At 33.7% G+C, this 17,966-nt stretch overlaps 1 protein-coding gene and 1 long non-coding RNA gene across 2 annotated transcripts; one reads left to right on the top strand and one right to left on the bottom strand.

The window, feature by feature from the left end:
- Positions 1-4,408: 4,408 nt before the first annotated feature.
- Positions 4,409-7,992, bottom strand: LOC145630589 (uncharacterized). Its single transcript, XR_014112107.1, has 3 exons — positions 7,702-7,992; positions 5,989-6,065; positions 4,409-5,113 (listed from the first exon to the last, which is right to left on the bottom strand). It is a non-coding gene; the product is annotated as an uncharacterized LOC145630589 (long non-coding RNA).
- Positions 7,993-14,789: 6,797 nt separating this feature from the next.
- LOC145632740 (uncharacterized) lies at positions 14,790-17,941 on the top strand. The gene is made up of 3 exons (XM_081685082.1): positions 14,790-15,036; positions 15,803-16,354; positions 16,676-17,941. The coding sequence occupies exons 1-3, from the start codon at positions 14,911-14,913 to the stop codon at positions 17,939-17,941; spliced, it is 1,944 nt and encodes a 647-aa protein (XP_081541208.1). The 5' UTR covers positions 14,790-14,910.
- Positions 17,942-17,966: the final 25 nt, after the last annotated feature.

Raw genomic sequence — 17,966 nt, 5'->3', positions numbered from 1 at the left:
ACTATCTATTGGAGTCGGAGTCGAATAACGTGTCAGAGTCGGACATTAGTAAAAGTTAGATTTTGTTCTCAAATTTTATGTAGGAATCGACCCTGACCCTCCTCTGACTGAGAGTCGGATTATTTTAACGGATTCGAACTCGGATTACTTTTTTCTTGGACTCGAAGCGGATTTTTTTTTCCTCAGATCAGGGCGGAGTAGGATCAGATCCAGACTGGATTGCCATCCATGTCTCCCGTTATTTCACAACATTGGACGAATTTTTTTTTATTTTATTTTTCTTATCAAATATCTTAAAAAATGTGAAATTTTATAAGACTCCCTATTTGGATTATAATAGAGTATTAATTATATTCCTTATAATATGTACTCCTTATTGATGTTTACACACCTTCTAAATCGAAAATTGATTTCGTCACACCCTTAATAAGTTAGGTACTAAATAAAAATTGATAATGGGTCACGTGTACTTAACAATGTTTGTTTTTATAATATTTGTGATTAATTTCTTTTGTGTAAGTCATAATTTCCAATCAATAAATGTAGAGTATTACCAAAGCGCATTTCTTACAAAATACCAAAGAGCTATATCATTACTTATTAAGTTGGAACAGAGATTAATAAAATTAATATTGTGCATGTATTTTACTAGATAAAACAATAACATATTCATAGTGTAATACGGTCCAAGATGTGTCATCGTGTGTCCAACGACAATTGGATGAAGCGTCCATGACTCCCATTATTTCACAGCATTGGACGATTTTTTTTTAATTTTATTTTTCTTAACAAATATCTTTAAAATTGTGAAATTTTATAAGACCCCCTATTTGGCTTGTAATAAAGTAGTATTTATATTCCTTATAATATGTACTCCTTATTGACGTTTACACAACTTCTATCGAAAATTGATTTCGTCACACCCTTAATAAGTTAGGTACAGAGTACTAAATACTCGTAAAAATGAAATGAAATTGGGGGAGGGATATGAAAATTGATAATTGGTCCACGTGTACTTAAAAACTTCTAATTGTTTCAATTGAATTTGCGCAAAAATAGAGGTAATGGAAGAGAGGGAGTTGAAAGATTTTGCATGACGTCATCCCATGATCATGTAACCTCTCCCTCTTCCCAATATTCTTTTAAATCTTCCACTTCTCTTAAGGTGTTAGTAACTTCCTTTCTCACTCTATCTCCTAATTTTACAAAAAAAATTTACTCTGTTTTATTCCAAAAATGGTGAAAATAAACAAGGGAAAGCAGCCTATGGTACTGTCACAACACGATGAGCCCAAATACTCGGAACTGCAATTCCTTGAGATGAGGTAGAAGATGTTAGTGGAGCTACTGAATGACCAGAAGTACATAGCAAACAGCTTGCAGAGTCAATTAACCGATGTTGAAATGGCCATTTCCAACATTCACAAGGAAAAGGCCCTGAACATTGAGGCAGAGAGACAAAAGGAACAGAGCCACCAGGGCCACAAAGTCAGCGGCTATCAAGAGGGTTGTTGTTGGGCAAGCAGCATCTGGACAAGGAGGCACTGCTACTTGAGGAGCCAGTGGGCCTGGTGGTGATGAAGTGGAGGTTGTGGCACCAGTGGCAGGAAGGCCAAGGCCGAGGCAGTGGACAGTGTGGCAGAGGAGATCAAGCAGCCCTAGCATTGAAGTTCCCCTTGCTCCATATCACGTCCGTGATTACTAGTCAAAGGAGGTTTCTGGGCAGGGATTTGGTGATTATGGTCACTCTATGTCCACCATCGAAAATTTTGACTCAACAGGTTAATTGATCTAAGCCAACTATATTTGATTTTTGATGTTGTGTTTGGAAAAAGGTTTAGCCTTTATGTATGTAGTTGGCTTAGATTAATTATAATATGAATTTGTTTCTGTGGTTTTTAAACAATTTACTAGTAGTTTGGTATGGTTGTATCTGTTTTGAACAATTTCTTGCTTATTTTGAACGATTTCACCCTTGTTTTGATGATGTTAATTAGAACAATTAAGTATTATGTTAAATATTTTGGTTATGATGATCAAGTCCGACTTGTTTTGAACAAAAAAGTATTATATACATCTGATTTATGATGATGGTGTCTTATGGGGTTAAATTGTTAATGTGAATTATGATCAAAGTTATTATATTCATGTTTGGATGTATTTTTTAGTACTAGTAAAAAGTATAATTAGTGGTTTCCTTTTATTACTAGATTTAAATGTCAGTTAGGTTGATTTAGATTGGATTTTATATTTGGTTAAGTTTAGATTCGATTTTATCCGACACTTAAAGTAGATGATGACATGTAAGGATTGTTTTAGATTGGCTTCATATTTAGGTTCAATTTTAGATTCGATTTTAGCCACCAATTTTGGGTTCAATTTTAGATTCATGTTTAGGTTCAATTTTAGATTCAATTTTATTAGATCGATCGAACAAGTACAATTCTCGAGTTTTGTTTCATGACCGAGAAATATAAATTTCTAGTCTCTAGTCTAATTGATTAAACCAAATACATCACCACTCTCGTTTTTACTTATTACTGTATATACGAAATCCTACAACTGTTTCAGTTAAACCACTATACACTCGTTCGAATCTAGGTGTTATTTTTGGTTGTGTTATTATCATTTTAATGAGAATTGTTGATTTTTTTTCTTTTTTCAAGAAATAAAAGAATTACAAGTATTATGGGCATGAAAAGAAACCTTGAAAGAATTTTATGCAAGAGTGTTGAAGTTAATTAAATAAACATTTTGTCAAAAAATTTCTAGACGAATTTGATAGGATCTCACATATATATATATATATATTATGTCAAAAGGAGTGTGCGTAAGTTTTGTAACATAATAAACGAAATAAATGAATTAGAAAGTGTGTCGAGAGTATGAAGTGATAAAAAAGAAATATCACTATATTAAAATTATAGGTAATTTGTTGCTTAATATAAATTATGACCTTTTTATGTCTATACCCGGTAATTGTATCTATAGGCAAAGTATATTAGTTTGACAAAAGACTTGATCTAGTTAGCTACGATCAATTTTTCCGGTAGAAGGAGTTTGCAAAATTAAAAAAAAAAAAACAAATTTGTATTTTTAGTTTAAGAAAATAAATATACAATTCAGTCAGAATTTTAATTAAATCGGATAATTTTAAATCAGATTTTGTTAAAGTCACGCGAAAGTGGAAGGTTGATTTTTTTTTTTTTTTTAAAAAAAAGTCATTTTTAAAAAAAATCGGAATATGTTATTATTGGTATAAAAGAATTTTTTTGGATCTAGTATATCAAGCACAAGGCATCGTCCCAATTGGTCAGTTACTTGACAACTCTCAACTCATTAAGATACATAAGGTCCAGTTTCCTCCTCTACCCCTCTCCCTCCCAATTTTTGTATTTATTTTTTCATTTCGAAGATGACAATAAATATTTTATGTTAATTTTTTTTTTGTCTTTTTCAAAAAATGCTCGCAAATTATAGATATACATATTTTTGGGGAAATGTATCACGGTTCTAGCACTTTCCCAATGGTCACTTACTCCACTACTCTCCACATACCACCAAGCATGAAGGTCAAGGGTTCGAGTTCTCCCAAACCGTTCCCCCCTCAATTTTTTGTTTTTATTTTTTTTTTTATTTATGGTCACTGAATTTTGCAAAATTTTTTACAGATTAATTTTTTGCTTTATTTTTTGTTTTTTCATTTCGAAGATGACAATAAGTATTTTATGTTAACAACGTATATATACATATTTTGGGGGCAATATAACATGGTGCTAGCACTGTCCCAATAGTCACTTACTCCACTACTCTCCACATACACTAGTGCAAAATTAACCTTAAGTAACACCCACAAAGTGTTACATAAAGTGGTAAAAGTGTTATTATAGACAATAGGTAACACTTTAGTGGGTGATACATTCGCCCATGTTACCTTAGGTTTTATGTAACACTTTGGGTAAAGTATAGTAACACTTTTTAAAGTGTTATCATAAACCCTCTTATGTAACACTTATTTATACTATAGGTATCACTTTTAGAGTGTTACTTTTTAATTCTTATGTAACACTTACTTATGTTTAGTAACATTTTTCAATCATATAGTAACACTTTATCCGACATTTTGTATCACTTTTACGAACTAATGTAACACCTTGTTGATTATTAGGTAACATTTTTAAATCATCTTTTGACATATAGTATCACTATATTCGAAATTATGTATCACTTTTTGCGAACTAATATAGCAGCTTATTATTAATAATATTAATATTGTTGTTGAAAAAGTTTAATCCGCACTAGTTCAAAACCGACTTAGGGCACCGGTTCAAGGGCCAAACAGATGCCTTAGCTTTTATGCTTAAAAAAAATGTAAAATTGATAAACAAAACATTATATATATATAAACTTAGATATTTTTATTAATAAATGCTTGTAATATTAGAATTTCATTAAAATTAAATAAAAAAAATTACAATGTACAGAACAACAACAGCTTGGAAACAGAACATCAGCAGCTCGAAAACAGAACATTAGCAGCTCGGAAAACAGAACAGCAGCAGCACATACATAAGCAGAATAGCAGCATCACATAAGCAGAACTGCAGAAGCAGTAGTAGAACATTAGCAGCACATATGCAGTACAACAACATATATGTAGAACAACAGCAGCACAAAAGCGGAACAACAGCGCACAAAGACGGAACAGCAGCAACAGGCAACGGCAGCAGTAGCATCAAGCAAGCATCAAAACCTTAGGACATATACTTGCTATGAGGAAGTCAGGGCTATAAGGAAACAGCTTAATATTACAGATTATAATAAGTTGGAAGAATAGACAATAATATTACAGCTTATAACAACCCTTTCCTCTAATCATTCTGAAATTTGCCTCACCTTCCAATGTTACTTTGGGTCAATTGTAGCAAATCATTCATATAAACTAACTTTGTTACCGGCCTTGCAATGAAAGTGTGGAGCGTAACCCAGCTCTTTGCTCGAGCACATCACGTACTTCACAGAAGAAAAAGAAAGCCTTCATTGCACCTGTAGCAGCCTATGTCGCTCTCTTTGTCTTACTTACAGCTGGCCATGGTTTTCTTTCATTTTTGGTCTACATAAGAAGAAAGAAGCAAAGCATGAAACTTTATATATTCTAATGTTGATCTTTCTTTCATTATTTAGTTAGCCACAACATTGTGCCCAAGAAGATAATAGCTGAATCATTACATGCAAAATCATCAATAATAGAAGCTAAGAAACTTCTAGCTATAATAAACATACATGAGTCTAGTAGTTAGTCAAGGGAAGGGTGGAATAGCACAATTTACTTATTCAGAGATAAACAAACCTGACAAAAGGGTTCTTGAGAGAACTAGGAATAGGTGGATTTGCAGGTTATTACTATGGTTCGTTGCTTGAAAGATGGGGTAGATGTTTCTATAAAGATGCTCTCTCCTTCAATTAATGCTTCCGAACATTATAATACTGAGGTTAATTATGATCAAACTCCACTGGTAAAGCTATTTTTGTCTTCAAACATATAAATTGACGATGAATTTTTCAATTTGAGTGACAAGTTGAGCAATATCAGGCTATATCATCATCACAATCTATAACAGAACCAGTTTTTAGCTATTGTCTCTACCAAATTCTTCTGGGGCTCAGAGTCATACTTGCTTGCCTGTTCGGGATGTTCATAACAGGTCTTAACTGGTCGTATTCAGTATATTTTATTCAAGTTGTATCACAAATGGGGTGCTCAGAGGACCAATAATTTAACATGTCGATCAGCTACAAATTTACTTTGCAAATGTGTTCCATATATGATGTAAAATGAACAAAAGCATAAACCGCACCTTATCTGAGTAAGTACAAACAAAACACAGTTCCCATCATACATGATCAATTCTTTTTTTTACATGCTGGTTTCAATATAAGTAGAAAAAGGAAAAATAATAGACAGAGACGGGAACAAAGAAGCAGCACCTGAGACCTGACTGTAGATTCAAGTACCTGAGCACATAAATAGCACCTAAGCACATAAAGAGCACCTCAGCACCTGACTGCACATAAAACAAAGTCTAGATTAATTGCTTACAACGCTTAGTAGAAAGAGTATTCATATAAAAAAAGTCTAGTTTGAAGTTTTGAACTTGCCATCTACTTTTTTCTACTAGTGAAACCTTCCTGCAAAACATCATATTCCTATAAAAAAAAAGTGGTAAAAAAAAACAACCAGCTTAAACTGACAATATATATTCTCACATATTCCATATAACAAAGATACACGCTAGGCAATACTCACAGCCTATCTAATCTGCCATGGCATAAAGAGTCGAGAGTGAAAGTCACAAGTTCTCTATATCAATCTCATACGTGTTGGATTTATAAATATTAGCAATTGGCAAAGCACAACCAAAATTTCTTCCCAAACGGAACTCATTAGTAACCCTCACAAAATAAAAGTCCACGTGTAAGCATTATTTATGTCAGCACATGTATAGCATAACAATTGTCAAATTAGAATGCTAGCATTTAACTTATTTTTCATTAATAAAATTAGAATGCTAGCATTTAACTTATTTTCCTTAATACAATGACCATAATCCCAATCTCATCAGACAATTGCTTGTTCACAAACTTTGCACAAGGATAGTACGAAGTAACATTCATTTCACATCTCAAGGAAAATTCTTTTTGCGCCCTTGATCAATCCCATTTTGTCAAATACTCATATCACGAGTAACAAATACCCTCGATAACAATCACCTTCATGTGTTGATTAGTAATGATTAATAAATTATCTAATGTAAATGTTTTTATAGTTAACTTTCAAAACCATGACAAAAAAAGGGAGCGCTGAGCATAAATACAAATACATTAGACTTATTATTAATCTTTACTAATCAACACATGAAGTATAAATTAGAAAATATGTCTCAGCAGATTAATTGAAAAACAATTAAATAGCCCATTAAAAAAAAAATAACACAAAACAAAATACCTCTTATTGATGTTATGAATCACTAAGCAACACTTAGTTACACAGTAGCACCACCAGTCCAACCTCACCCCTTCTCTGCGTCCCCAATCAAGGTAACATTTTCATAGTAGTGTATTCCACCGATTACATGAATTTCCAAACAGCTTATTAAAAATACTTTGTATAATAATAATCTGATCAAGAGCATAATCTGACCAAGAAATAAACATCATTCCTCCAATTATAATTGGCATTGCCTTAGATTTCTACATTTCTTTTGCCCACAATTACTTGGGTTCTCGACAAGCTTATGATGAATCATTTAGAAAAGAAAATAATTAAATTAAAATTGGTCAGAGTAGTCAACAAACATCAAATTACAAGGTAAATCAAAATCTGCCGTAATCGAAATTTTCGGAAGAAAAAACAAAAATCCCAAACTCATCTAGATACTTCAACCAATTTATATAAAATCTGTAGTAATCAAAATTTTCGAAAATAAGAAAAAACAAAATTCCCAAACTCATCTAAATACTTTAACCAATTTAGATCCATGCCAAATTCAGTATGAAAATAATGAAATTAAAGCTATTAATAGGCAAATTCAACATCAGATTAACAAATCATCAATAAGATTAGAGAGAGGGAATTGAAACCCTAACTTTAGCTAGCTCTAATTCTTGTTAAAAATGGAAGGGAGAGGGAACTAAACTAACCTTAACCACCCTAACTTTAGGTGGAAGCTGCCGAGGATGAAGGCCAGTAGGTGGCAATTGTCGTCTCTTCAACTTGGAGCATGGGCTGTTATGTATGTCTTCAAGTTGGAGCACAGGTTGCAATGGAGGGAGTCTATGGTTGTCGCGGGCTATAGTGGAGCACCGGGAGCAAGAAGGTGGTGGCGGTGGAAGCCGATCAAAGGAGGTGCAGCGTAAAGAGACGGTGAAAGCTTGAGGGATGGAGAAATACAAGGGAGAAAAAAGTTGTGACTTGTGAGGCTATGAGGGTCGATTTTGATACAATAAAAATAATTGACAAGGAAAAAAAGAATACGGAGTATCAAATTAAGTGTTTTTCTTCCAAAAAATAAAAATAAAAATTAAGTGTTACAACCAAGTGATACCTAATATTAAAGTGTTATAATAAAGTGTTATCTAATATTAAAGTGTTACAAAAAATGTTACCCAATACTACAATGTTACAAAAATGTTACTTAAAAATCAAATAATCATGAAAATTTTAAAGTGTTACCAATGGATGTTACTTAAGCTCAATTTTGTAGTAGTGATACTACCAAGCATGAAGGTCAAGGGTTTGAATCCTCCTAAACCCTTCCCCCCTCAAATTTATTTATTTATTTATTTAATTATGGTTGCTGAATTTCGCAAAATTTCTTAACATATTAATTAAATTTTTGCTTTTTTTTTTTATTTTTTTATTTCGATGATGACAATAAATATTTTATGTTAAAAAGTTTTTTTTTTGTCCTTCTTTTTAAAAAAATGTTAACAATGTATATATAAATATTTTGGGGGGCAATGTAACACGGTGCTAGCACTGTCCCAATGGTCACTTAATCCACAATTGTCAGCATACTAAAAGCATAAAGGTCTAAGTTTATTTTTGTGTTTTTATTTTTTTTCTTTTGATAAAATTGCTAACAAAGTATATACTCCCTCCGTCCCCGAAACAATGACCCATTTGGGTTGATTACGCGAGTATTAAGAAAGTTAAATAAAAAGAAGTAAAGTATATTAAAAATATAAATTTACATGGGGTTTGTAAAAAAATTGAGAGAGAAAGTAATAAAATTACATGGAAAATCAAATTTTTATATGGGGAAGCTAATTTTGCACAAATATTGTTGCAAATTGGTGGGTGTTTTAATGCGAATTGATCATTCTTTTTGGAACTAAAATTAGGCCAAATGGGTCGTTCTTTCGGGGACGGAGGGAGTATATACATATTTTCGGGGCAATGTAACACGGTGCTAGCACTGTTCCAATGGTAACTTACTCCACAACTCTTAACATAATAACAAGCATAAAGGTCAAGGGTTCGATTCCTCCAACCCCCACCCCCTCCATTTTTTTTCCGTAATCTACGGTGGTTGAACGTTAATAAATTTATAAAAGACTAATGTTGTTTGTCGAAATATATATACCTTTTTTTTGGGCCAATGTATCACGGTGCGAGCACTGTCCCAATGGTTTTATAGTACACAACTAACAACACACTAGCAAACATCACGTCAACTGGTCAAGGGTTAGATTCTTCCCCAACCCCTTTCCACCCAAATATTATTATTATTATTATTATTATTATTATTATTATTATTATTATTATTATTATTATTATTATTAATAATAATAATATTATTATTATTATTAATATTAATATTAATATTATTATTATTATTATTATTATTATTATTATTATTATTATTATTATTATTATTATTATTATTATTATTATTTCTTTTTATTAAAGGACCACAAACATAGTCAATTTATAATTGTGGAATAAATTGTTCTACTCAATAACTATTATTATTGTGGAATAAATTTCTTATAGTCAATTAAATATTGGGCAACATATACTCAATAGCTGCATATTATATATGGACTAAAATTTTATCCTTCCATTCGATTCGGCAACAATCATGCAAACCTACAATCCTTCGATACAACACGAGATGTTTGTAGTTCTACAGAACCTGAAATAACAACGTACCATTCATTACATAGATTCTATTACAAACAGATTAGAAGTTCAAATTGGTAATTTAATATTGCATCACCATAGGATATTGATTTTTAAATCAGTCTAGGACGTAGCATCTACACATAGAGCATTAATATGATAGTCGGATGGAGAATAAGAGCCCACAAACTCTGTGTCAGGCCAATTCAGATAGGGAAGAGCATCCAACAAAATTCCTTAGCAATTCATCATCAGCAGGGATAGCTGCCTCAACATTAGCATGTTTTCCAGCTTTTTTGTTTGTTGTTCGCTTGATCTTCCTAATAACATTAGAGTTGGGTTAGGGTAATAGAAGAAGATAATTTCATGAATATAAAGAATACAACGTAAGGCAATTCCATTTGGTTTAATGTATGAACTGACCGGAATCATTGGGGTTTGTTCAAAGGGAATTTCCTTAGAAACACTTAGTCTTCGCTTGACCTGTTGAGGCAATCACCGCGACAATTAACATCTACCAATACATAAAGGGAACATTTAAAAACTGAACAAAATATAAGATTTGGACAGACCGCTTTTTTTAGGAGCAGCAACGGGTGCAGAATTCTGAATTTGAGGTTGAGTTTTGTATATTGTCTCTAAGGACTTGTAATTAGAACCCTTTGTAAGACCTCGAGGTTTACTTGTTATCTTAGGATCCTGAATAAGATCCTGAATAGGGTCAATGTTGTCATTGTTGACATTTGCGTTAGGTTCTGAGGCAGGTGGAGGAGTTACATCAGCAGCATCAGTGTCTCACCAGATCTCATATGATTGGATGTTGGTGTGCGGATTAGTTGGTGTATCCTTCTTTCCATGAGGTTGTTTTTGGTACCTTATATCCGCAAACGACTTATACTTAGACCCCTTAGGACGACCTCGAGGTTTTTTCCTAGTCTTAGGATCCTTAAGAGGTTCATCCTTGTCATTTTGTGACAGATGGAGGGGTTACAACAACAACAACAGCAGTGTTAGACCCGATCACAGATGGAGTACTGATGTTGCTGTTCGGCATAGACTGTGAATTATGCTTTTCCTGAAACACAAGCCTAGCCTTTCCGACATCAGTGGACAACTCGGTTAGCCTGTCTAAAACCATATCAACAGTGGAATCATCAAATGTAGAAGCCTCTACACAAATAGCTTCAAACTTGGTCATCATTCGGTTAAAACATTTACATTCCACCGTCTCAATGTCCTTCACCCGTGTGTGGCTTCTGACAATGTCCTTTATCCACCTGTCTAGAATGTACTTTTCTGGAATCTCTAAAACATTGTTTTGGTCTAACACACGTATGCAATGCTTGCACAGTATTCCAAAAGTTTCAAACTTCCTACAATCACAAGATACATCATTCGTTTTAGAATTGTAGGTTACTATGTAGAACCTACGACGATAGGTTATTTTTTCCTACTTAGATCCTTCGGGAATAATCCAAATCCTATCCTCCAACAAATATTGGACCTCATTGTCTCCTAGGAGTCGCTCTTCCCTAGGGTAACCATACATCAAACATGCGCACTCCGTTTGAATTTATTGAAATTTTTAGTCAGTATAAATTTTCTGAAAAAGCTTCTCCACCCTAAACCCACTTACAAGACGACGTAAGTACTCAGAACACCTAGCATCCGCATCGATTTCGTCCTTTACCCTCTTTGTCATGGCCTATTATACTTCATAGGGAACTCATGTAACATTATTTTCCTATTGACGAAACCGTCAAAGAAGCTATCAAAACTTTCAACCCGTTGAGTCGTTTTTATTCCCGCCTAAAAATGCTCTTTCATGAAGGCCGGAACCCACATATGCCTCTCATTGTAAAGGTTAGATAACCAATGATTTTCCAACAAGTAATGTTTAGTGATGAGTTAGTTCCATCTACTCTCAAATTCCTATGTTGTAAAACTCTCATAAATAAGAGTCTTCAGGGGGCTTTTAAAGTCATTGTAACTGAATCCATTTGGTCAAATAGAATAATCATTAGGTGTAATAGAATTAGGAAGACATTATTCACAAACTAGAGGATCACATATGCCAGAGAAGGTTGGCATTAAAGGACTTAAGATTACTATCACAGTAGAAATATTGGCAGGTAAAAGAGTACTACATCATTTTACCAGACAACAGAAGTATGAGCCTTGTCAACATAGTGTATGTAAAGTCCATCAGAGGGATAAAAAAATGAACAAAACAATATTCAAATATACCATTTCACAGCAACAATGCTTTGTTTAAAGAAACAGCATTCATGAGAGCATACACATACAGTTTAATATAATTAAGTTCACCTACTAACTATGTATGATATAAAACTTAATGGAATCGTGCAGAGACTTAAAGTTGAAGGACATAAAGAGGGAACAAAGAAAAATAAACAGTTTTAAGAATGTAGTGATAGAAAGCATAAAACATGGTGAGAAATGTCAAAAAGGGCTGAAAAGAAAATCAGGTCATTACTTACCCATCACACTTCCCGAGCTTCTCAAGAATGTTACGCATTATATGCCAAATGCACTATCTGTGATGAGCTGTAGGCATCTCTAAGGATAGTACCCTACGAATAGCAGCTGATTGATCAGTTAAGATTGCATTTGGTGGGTTGTTCCGCATGCAAGCCAATCATTGACAAATGAACTAAGAGTACGTGTCCATATCTTCATGTGACACTAAAGCACACCCCAACAAAATAGATTGGCCGTGGTAATTCACACCAACAATATTCACAAAGGGAAGCTCAAACTCGTTTGTGAGATAAGTGGCATCCATTCACACCACATCTCCAAAGTACTCGAAAGCCACCCTACTTCGAGCATCCACACAAATCACATCTTTCATACGACCATCTTCATCACGGCGGAGTGTGTGATAGAAATTAGAATTATTAGCTTGCATCTTTTCAAAATACTCCATCATAGAAGCACAATCACCACCTACCATATTCAACCTAGCCCTCCTCTCTTTGTAGACTTCTTATTGTGAATCCTTAACTGTAGGCATGATATCCTCACTTCTATCTAGTCCCAAGCAACCATGAATTTGAGTAATTGGAACACCTTCATCATAGTAGTTTATCAAATTCTTTTTGACATTGGTTGTCAACTTGTTCATACGATATTCCTTCACTAACTTGGACTTAGTAGGGGAAACTTTGTGCACATGGTCCAAGACAACCTTTCTCACCACCTATAGGCCCTCTTGATTCACACTAGCATTTATTTTGGCATCGCATAAACATTTCTTTGATGTCTTTTTACAACGAGCAAGTTTATCCTCCCCTATGACTCCATCAACTGTGCCACATGTCTCGCTAACATCCATACACTTTGCTCTCTTGTTTGCTTCCCGTCTAGCCCCAGAATCTAGATGACCCCAACATTCACACCTCCAAGTTGTCCCCCGCCTCTCCTTATCCTTCTTCGACGTATATCCTTGAGCCCTATCTAGTAACACCAAATCCTTTTTGCTCAGCATACTGTTTATAATAGGACTCAACCTCTTGCCATGATTTGAACATCATACCACTTTAGGACTTTCAATTTTAGAGTACACTTATTCGTTGACACAATTGTTTCCACAGTCTCTATGGTCTTCATTGGAGTTAACAAAGAATTAGGAACAAAATCTACAGATGCCCTTGCCTCATCAGCCACCACAGGAGCAAGACTGTCTAACAAGGGAACAACAGTGTCTGACAAAGGATTACTCATGCTAACATGACCTGCCTCCTCAATCTCAGTCAACCCAAAAGTGTTCTCTTCCATTACTTAAAGATTATTTTGATCAAACCTACAAAGAACTGATTATAGTTTAAAAAAAAAAAAAAAAAAAGGACAACAAAGAACTGGAATGTAAATAAAGGACAACACATTACAGTTTACCTACTGATTAAAGTTAAAGAAAAAGATAATAAATTATCAGAATACTGAAACTAATGTACTATACCATTTAATCAAATTCGACCAACAAACTAACACTGCATCAAAACAATGTCCACCAAAGTACTTGAAAAAATTTATTCATATATAAAAGCAAATCCATATAACCAAATTTTATAATTGGCCAAGGCTACCAAGGCTATTTAATTGACTTATATATTACGATTTTTTATGATTACAGTAAAGCATTCCTTTGATTACTACTAAATACAAATTAGCCTATTGAAATTAAAATGGATTACTAAACATACCCTATTGAAATTAAAACGGATTACTTATTCGACAAAATTCTTAATCAAATCCGACTAATAATCAATTAAAACAAGCATCAAATCAACTAAAATCGACTACTTAAAGCAATTTATTCAGCCCATCAAAGCAAATTCATAAAATTCATTCTTCTACCACACAATATATTTTCTACTTGACATGATTGGAGTGAAAAGATCGTGAACCAAGGCATTATAATAGACTTGAAAATAAGCATTAAACAAATCCTCTGAAGACGAATTGTAGAAACAGTAAACAAAGCCACTCATTAAGAATTCCAGAACCAGATCTACTACACAAATTACCCAATTTAAACTACAAATACTGAATTTAAATATTGTGCTATGTCCATTGTCCACCAAGACCCAAAAGGCCAAAAGAAAGATATGGCTGAAACTTACACAAAAAAAAAAAAAAAAAAAAAAAAAAAAAAGTATATTGTATTACCAATGAAACTTAATACGGAGCCTCCGTACTAATAAAAAAATTAATTACATTGCATGCATTATATACGTACTCAAAGTCCAGTTGGTTTTCCATAAACCTCTTAAACTTCCGCTGCTAATGTAATTATTATAACCATTCACTTTCACTTTTACCTATAAAAAGTTATAGAATTATAAATCAAAGTTAATCACAAATTAATCTAAAGCATCTTCATCTACATTTTCAGTCTTTACCTAGCATGTAAGTTATTCATAAGTGCCTTTGCTTTTCTTCTTTAATGTCTAAAGCATAATCTTCTTTTTTATGATAGATTTATATTTTTTAATCTGCTTTGTAGGAACATTATTTTGCTTATTGACTAAGAGTTTACTCCAAGTCAACGTCAACCTCGTACAGTCGTACCAACGTAACTTTTTCTTTAACACTTGTTGCAAATCATTCTTGTTTCAATTCTGAGGTTAGTTTCTATTTGTTTATAGTCATTGGAAATTTTGACACATTAATTTTCGTGGAAGCAGAATTTGGTCATCTACATGCATTTGGCAATGGAGAAGTCTAATAGCCAAAATAAATGTGAAGGGGCTAGCACAGGGTTACTAGATTTGGTGTTTTCTTGGTCTTTTCGAGACGTGCTTAACAAGGATTTGTACAAGGATAAGGTACCATTTTACATTTCTACTCCATCATATCCTCTAATTGACTAATTCAAAAAATCATTATACAAGTTATTGGTATACTCCGTGTGCACTTTTTATTATATAGGTCTAAATGTCTAATGACGGATCTAGGAAATTTAAAATACGGGTTTAAAAAATTCGTCCCTGATTACTATTTGTCTTGTACTCTTGCGTCAGTTGTGTGACATTTTGATTAATTCCAGTTTCTTTGACAGTGTTTATGTTCGATTATATATTAATTTGACAATCTATATGTTTTGGTTTAAGATTGATACTCAAGCATTTTGGAGGAATTAAACATATAACAATATCAACAATAGTATAATTAATGGCTACCATGAAGAGGCATATTGTGTTAAATGCAAACTTGTTCGTTTGGCATCATTATAGTTTTCAGTTTTTTGATTTTTTTTTGTTCAAAATCATATGTTATAATATGTCATATAATGAATAAAAAAGTTAGTCAAATTTATTTTACTCATGATAATTTTGAAAATTGACAACAGAAAAAGTGAAAACACTTTGTTCTTATTTCATATTTTTGATTTTTTTGTTTTCTGAAAAAGTGAAAATTGGAAATAAAAAATAATGCCAAATAAGCCGTTAATAATATGTTTTGAGTTGGAGATCATGTAGTAGTAGTCTCAATTTTGCTTTTTTAATTGCAATACGGCAATACCTAGTGAAAAACAAATACTTTTTTACGTGCATATTAACAGATCATTTGAAAAATTATGATCATGAACAGGTGAAACGTATTCCAAAGGTGTTTTCATCAACTACTCAGTATACAAATGCGTTCAAAACCCCACTTGTGGAGGAAACTCGAGCGAGTTTATGCTCAGGAATGGAATCTGTTGGCAATGCCCCTGCTTGTGAGATATCAAGTATCGAGTTATCTAAAGATTATAAGCCTCCTAAGGAGTTTTATTACAACATTTTGACTAAAAAGTTTACTGATTTCAAGAACAATGGAGGACATTATGAGCCAGAGCCAGGGGACATCATTGTTCTTTCGAATATTAAGCCAAGAAGGATTGAAGATTTGAATAGGCCTGGACATACCTTTGTTGTTTCCATGGTTGCGACGATGGAGGATGGTTCTGACATGACTCGAATTCTCTCATCAAAGGAACTTGGTGGTTCGGAATTGTTACCTAAGCGTCATATGGGTGTAAGAGTTTTCGCGACTTACTTGATCAACTTGATAACAAATACGAGGATTTGGAAAGCACTTCATCCTGATCCTATTGGTGTGAGCATGAACCTACTTCTTAAAGTTCTTCAACCTAACTCTCATGTAAGGAACAATATTTCTCTATCTGTTATGAATAAGTTGCAATATTTCGTTACTTTAAGAGTTAATTGTGGATGTGATATTACAAATTTCATTTAGATTTAGTACATGGTATCTGAAAAGAAGAAAAAACTTGCTTTCAGGGCAATTTTTGTTAATCATGATAATGATTTTCGACATTATCATTAACTCGAAAATTTTCAAGTCATCTGTAATTATGAGGATTGGCCTAATGGCCTGCACTCAGAAGTTAAAATGGCATTTGTTACATTAGTACTGATAGTGATTGAATTTCTTTTTCTACGGTCTTGTCTGTGGTTACAGGCAGGTGAGGATTGCACTATATGCGTGTCTGGTGGTAACTTTAGCAGTGTGAATCCAAGTATACGAGAGGCAATCGATTCTTTCAAGTTAGACGAGTCACAGAAAACTGCTGTTTTTAGCAGTATTCTGATGAGAAAATGCTCACACAAGAAAGACAATGTGAAGCTCATATGGGGTCCTCCAGGGACAGGGAAAACAAAAACAGTTGCCTCGCTTTTATTTTCACTTTTCAGGTTGAAATGCAGGACATTAGCCTGTGCTCCGACCAACATTGCAGTTCTGCAAGTCGCGAAAAGGCTGATGGACATACTCTCACAGTCTCTGAAGTATGATACTTATGGCTTGGGTGATGTTGTTCTTTTTGGTAATGGTGAGCGAATGAAGGTAGATGAACATGATGAGCTGTTAAATGTGTTTTTAGATTATCGAGCAGAAGTTCTGTCTAAATGCCTTTCTCCTATAAATGGTTGGAAGCATACTTTAGATTCAATGATATCTTTACTTGAAGAGCCTGAAGAGCAATACCAAAAATACTTGCGGGACAGAACTGTTCTCGATGATGATGAGGAGGAGGAAGAGGAGGAGGATGAGAGCGACGATGACAGTGATGATAGCAGCGAAAGAGATAGTGCAAAATGTAAGGGGTTGAAGAGGGATGACAGAAGAAAGCACTGGAAAGAAGTAATTGATCAATCAATGAAACGAAGCAACAAGAACTCCAAGGATCAGAAGTATAGATCTTATGACAATCTGTTGTCATATGAAGAGTTTGTGAAGCAGAGGTTCTTTTATGTAGGAGAACGTTTAGCGTTCTTAATGAAGAATCTTTACACCCATCTACCAACATCGTTTATTTCATTGGATGCAGTAAAGAGCATGATTAGCCTGATTGAACTTTTTAATATTCTTCGAGATGCAAGAGAAAAAATTGGTCATAACCATAAGTTGACGATGGAGAGGAACGAGTTTCTTCAAATTCTCAAGTCCCTTCCTGAGTATTTCTCTGTTCCAATATTAGCTTATTCTGACATACAAACAATCAAGGATTTCTGTTTAAAAAACGCTCATTTAATCTTCTGTACTGCCTCGAGTTCTGCTAAAATGCAAACTGAAGGCATGGAACCAGTGGAATTGTTAGTCATTGATGAAGCCGCGCAGCTTAAAGAATGTGAATCCTCGATTCCCTTACAGATTCCCGGTCTCAAGAACGCCATTTTGATAGGCGATGATAAACAGCTTCCAGCAATGGTTCAAAGCAAGGTCTGAAATTAGTCTTGTATAGTATTACTAA

Source organism: Chenopodium album, chromosome 5 (assembly GCF_948465745.1).
Source record: "Chenopodium album chromosome 5, dcCheAlbu1.1, whole genome shotgun sequence".
Taxonomy (NCBI): Eukaryota; Viridiplantae; Streptophyta; class Magnoliopsida; order Caryophyllales; family Amaranthaceae; genus Chenopodium; species Chenopodium album.
This window is presented reverse-complemented; position numbering and strand designations above follow the sequence as displayed.

What these genes read in the sequence shown, in the direction of transcription:
- LOC145632740 (XM_081685082.1), top strand. Translation starts at nt 14,911, where the DNA reads ATGCATTTGGCAATGGAGAAGTCTAATAGCCAAAATAAATGTGAAGGG. An exon ending in AGGATTTGTACAAGGATAAG is followed by an intron (nt 15,037 to 15,802) that starts GTACCATTTTAC and finishes GATCATGAACAG; the next exon opens with GTGAAACGTATTCCAAAGGT. An exon ending in TTCTTCAACCTAACTCTCAT is followed by an intron (nt 16,355 to 16,675) that starts GTAAGGAACAAT and finishes CTGTGGTTACAG; the next exon opens with GCAGGTGAGGATTGCACTAT.